This window comes from Akebia trifoliata, chromosome 14 (genome assembly GCF_017979445.1).
Source record: "Akebia trifoliata isolate Shusen 1 chromosome 14, ASM1797944v1, whole genome shotgun sequence".
In the NCBI taxonomy this organism is placed as follows: Eukaryota; Viridiplantae; Streptophyta; class Magnoliopsida; order Ranunculales; family Lardizabalaceae; genus Akebia; species Akebia trifoliata.
The window spans coordinates 7918363-7923433 of NC_141388.1; the positions used below are offsets into that span (position 1 = coordinate 7918363).

General features: G+C 38.1%; 1 protein-coding gene across 1 annotated transcript; it reads right to left on the minus strand.

The window, feature by feature from the left end:
• Positions 1-291: 291 nt before the first annotated feature.
• LOC147385976 (protein IWS1 homolog 1-like) lies at positions 292-4858 on the minus strand. Its single transcript, XM_086423577.1, has 11 exons — positions 4702-4858; positions 4165-4615; positions 2938-3057; positions 2515-2735; positions 2301-2430; positions 2131-2193; positions 1969-2046; positions 1156-1247; positions 986-1051; positions 709-862; positions 292-569 (listed from the first exon to the last, which is right to left on the minus strand). Exons 1-11 carry the CDS (start codon positions 4719-4721, stop codon positions 471-473), a joined length of 1494 nt encoding a protein of 497 aa, XP_086279703.1. The 5' UTR covers positions 4722-4858; the 3' UTR covers positions 292-470.
• Between the last annotated feature and the right edge of the window lie 213 nt (positions 4859-5071).

Below are 5071 nucleotides of genomic sequence, written 5' to 3' on the forward strand. Positions count from 1 at the left end.
AACTTCACTGAACCCAAATATTTAGGGTGCACTAAACTAAACAGACACTATTCCTTCACGTTGCAGAGAATGCTCTACATACCAGATGCATTACTTCGACAAGAAACTACTGATGAACAAAGGTAGCTGTAACTGGCAAAGGATTACTTGAAGAATTTCACTGTACACATGAGCTATATTAACTTTCTAACGGATTGACCGAGGAGAGTCAGACTCGTTACTCCACCAATAATCCATGGATGAGCTGAGAACAACTTAAAAGAACCATAATCCATTCAAACATCCAGCTAATAAATCCATAAATGATTGAGGAATTTTCCTTCATAGAAATCATTTAATAAGGGTGCTGGTACATGAATGATCATGAAAATTAAGTTTATGTTCTTCCAGCAGTAATGAAGCAGAGCTTATTAATGGGATAATCCAATACACTCTTCATCATGCATTATAGTGATAGGTGGTGGCAGTATTTAGAAGAATTTCACCATGCCACGACCCTCTGCACTGAGTTTCGATGCTTGAAGCTGCTTCTTCTTTGGTGCCTTCAACTGTTGCAACTTCTTATTCATCTGCAAGTAACACGAGTAACTTGTTTAGACCGACAAACATTGTACCAACAACCGGGACCCAAAAACAAAGAAAAAAGTTACAATATGGCCTCACTTTTACCAGCTTAATAGAAGATCAGGTATAGCTAAACATACTAACCTTGAGCCTGCGCTGGTCCTGTACAACTTGCTTAGCTCGTGCTCTAATTTCATCTGGATCTATTTTTGACTGTGGACGTACCACGAAGTCCAACGGCATTGCTTCTGGCCTAGAAGTAAGTTGCCTGGAAGAGGATTGGCCAGACTTAGGTCCCCTATGTTGCAGCGAAGATTAATCAGTCAGCAAGGACATGCATCCAAGGAATCACTTGTAAGATCTAGCTAGCAATCGATTAAGAGGAAGATCAAACAAATGTACTTTTGCCACCACAACTTACTGTGAAAATTGAGCTAAATCAAAATCATCCTCTCTAGATTCCAGTCCTGCAGCTTTGGTTGCTGGCCTAAAATAATAATCCATATTTGGAAAATAGTTTCAATTTCCAAAGCACAAAACATTTTAACGAATGATAGTTTGGAAAATAGTTTAGTGGCTGAATAATTATACTTTTTCATCAACGGCCTTCGATAGGGAGCTCTCTCATCGTCAATGCTTCTCATGTCCTCAAACCGTGTGCTCTTATTGAAAATAGGTCGACTCTGCATGCATTTTGTTTAAATTATTAGGGGATGTCTCTATTTAAATAATAAGCACAAATTGGAGACAGCAGTACAAAATTGAAAATCTTTTTAGAACAACGGACAAGTAATACCCCCCCCCCCCAAACCTCTCTCTCACACTCTCTTTCATACACTAAAAACCATCATCATAAGTAGACTTTATCAGAAAAATTTGGGATTGATTGCCCCAAATTGGAGACAGCAGTACAAAATTCAAAATCGTTTTAGAACAACGGACAAGTACTCCTCCCCCCCCCCCCCCCCCTCCCTCCCCAACCTCTTTCACACACTAAAAACCATCATCATAAGTAGACTTTATCAGAAAAATTTTGGGCTTGATTGCCCCCTCAAAATTTATCAATCAAAACATGATGTAATCTCAGATCAACAAAGAATAAGCTCAAAATAAAACAGTTCAAACTGGTGTCATAAGTGCAATGAACATTTCCACAGGAAAAGAGTTATAAAAGGAGAAGTCGTGATCGAGAACAGTGTTCCATTCCTATAGCAACATACGGTGTCTACGTGGCACATTTTGGTTGGACACTAAGTACATCAGGCTAGCATGCAACGTGGAAAACACTTGGTTAGAGGCCCGATGTGTTCTAAACTCCAACCAAAACGTGCCACATAACCTGATCCTGATTCTAAGTTTGTGCCCAAATTGTATGACGCAGGATTTATAAGTTTGTGCCATCACCCATTTATCAACCAACTCCTTAGCAAGTCTTCTATTAGCCGTGGTCTCCTCCTCAGATCTAGACAAAAACATAATGACCTGTGTGCCAAAAAGAGAACATCAGTCCACATAAACTTCTCAAATAGAAAAGGTTTGAAAGGGCTTCCTGAGATTAACCCAAACCTTTCCAAGACCACTTTTCTTGAGCTGTTCCCTCCTATCGTATTGCTCCAGATCAATTGGAAACTGCATAAAAGCAGGGGCATGATATGTTTTGAAGGATCAAATTTGTTTAGACAAAATAATTGCTATAAGATGCCAAAGAATGAAATGGAAAAGACCATCACACATACATCACTCAATATCTTTAATATAGCACTTCGGATATTTATGTTGGGTAAGCTTCCATCTGGCAGGGGTTCGAGCCAGTTCTTTAAAAGGGTTAGTACTCCATGATCTAAGAATTCAAGCTGAAGTTGCTTCCTGCAAGAAGAGCAGTTAAATCAAGAACAAATCATCAATCACAATGAATGTTTTGAAAACATAGATAATAGGAGGCCAACTTACTTTGAGAGAACCTCAGTTAAAAGTGGCAACTTCTTGAGTTTATTAATGGCAGGTTTAGACTGTCTGTTCAGTTCTGCATCTTCTTCCGCAGTAACTTCAAGCTCGGCCATGAGGTGTTCAACTAGCAAAGCGATTTCTGCAGCGGACTTCTCATTTTTCTTCTTTTTCTTACCCGTCTTGAAGAGCTCTTTGATTTCATCATCTTCTTCACCCTCTTCTGCCTGCCAGAATCATAAAATCAGTTTAAAAAACATATGCAATAACTTTCTAGACAAGCAATCAAAGAAACCATAGAAAATGATATATTGATTTAAGGCTGTAACAATATTAAAATATGAAATAGAGCATGAGTAGTTATGCATTCTATATCCTACCACATATTGAGTAATAGATGTGTGATTCAAGGACAGATGAATTGCTAACCTGAGGGGCATCCCCAATAGAGCCTGCTTCGTTGTCACTGCCAAACCGGTCAGCAGGATCCACACCAGTATCATCTATGAAGTTATCATCGTCCACATTTCTGACACCCTCTTGGTCATTCTATCTCATTCACATAAGAAAAAGAATAGATGCGTATTAGGCATAATTTTTTTGATATTTGTAGATGAGGCATAATGGAACAAAAAATGACTTAGTCTTTTTATTCAATTCTACCTATGTCTAATTCAAGAAAAAAAAAAAAGCACCAATTATAATCATCCAGTTTAAAACATTAATTATGTCGAAATATTTTTCTCCAAAAGCAATTCTTAAAACAACTCAGTTTTACACATATCTATACCAACTAAACTCTTTTTTAATGAATATCTTACAATGTTAAACAACCGAACTTATAACACCTTATTACTTGACTTTAACTCATTAGATTGAGTAGTAGGTTCATTAGTTGCACCCTTGACTCAGGGACATTCCACTACAGTTCCTCGTAGTGAAGGAAGTTGTGGGGTCCACATTACACAGACCCATTTAAACATATCGGGAATTAAGCAAACAGAGTTTGTCCAAGGGATGACTTCCTAGGGTCCAAGCTCCTACAATCAAGAAGGTTGATCAAGTTCGTTGAGAAGATGGGAGCTCATCAAGGATGGGAAAGCTGACATCACCCATTACACGAGTGTGGAATTATCAACTAACTTGATAGTTGGAGCTGTTTCGCAAAACCACCACCCCATTCAAAGTAGAAGAACAATGATCAAGTTTCAAAAACAAGAAAAATGTCTGACAGAAGTAATGCTAATTCACAGCCCCCCCCCCCCCCCCCCAATTGAGGGTCAATTTTACGATATTTTCCTAGGATTACCAAGGAAAAGTTTGTGGGAATAGTACAAATTGTGCTGTTCAAACTACAATTGGTTCAGAATTATTGTGAAAAAAATTACGTTATATTTGAACAAGTATTGCTGGTTGCAGACCTTATAGATTAACAAATTTTGAATTTAACAAAAATTTGATCTTGATGAAACAGAATATTTACAGCATATAAAAAAAAATATCTTTCTCCTCCGACAAAATCCCACTATAATACAGTTCTAAATAAATCAATTGCAACACATAATAGTAATTAATAAATAAATTAAAATCGATAGAGAAATACAAAATGCGGAATATTTCTTTATTTTTATTTATTTATTTATAGAAATTGAGTACCTCTGAATCTGACCCAGCAATCGTATCCCACATCTCTTTCATCTCGGGATCGCCTCCTTGATCCCTCAATCGCCTAGAACTTCCATCCTTTGAGCTCAACTTAGATCCTTTTCCAGACTTCAGATCCAACTTCTGCTTCTTCTTATCTCTCTTCCCGATCCCATCATCCTTCGAATCTCTCCTCTTGAGGGACCTTGTTTCATTATCCGAATCGTCTCCCACAAACCCTAATTCTTCATCACCAACACCATAATCAGGGGTGCTCTCCTTCGCACTCTTCTTCACAAGTCTCTTCCTCGGCTTAGCTTTCCCAGAATCGTAATCGTGGACTGGAGTGGGCGATCGATCTCTCCTCCAATCATCATCAGGATCTGCCGATCCCAACGACGCTTCACGATCTGATGGCATGTCGTCGAAATCCATCAATGGTTCCCCATCCTCGTCTCTGTGCCTGAAACAATAGCAATCGAAACTCAAAAACCCTAATTTTCTTCAAGAAACAATGTCAGTAAGAGAATATAGGGGAAAAAAACTTACAGATCGTTTTCGTATCCCATGCTGAATCTGCTACACCTGTTGTTGTTGATCGAAGACAAATCGAAATCGAAGGAAGAGATCCTTTTAGGTGCCAAAACGAAAATCTTAACGAGAGAGAGAGAGAGAGAGAATGTACGTTAATAATGACAAATCCGAATCATGCAAGGAAACGGAAAGAATAATACTAAACTGACTAAAAAATATTTACTGACGTGGCAGTGTGTACAGACCATTGACTTTTATTGTAAATTACACTTTACCCCCTTTAGTTTAGCATAATTTCATTTCAACTCCCTAAGTTTTTGAGAATTGCACATACCTCTTATAATTAATCTAAGGGATTCACTTACACTCCCTTCCGTCAAATCAA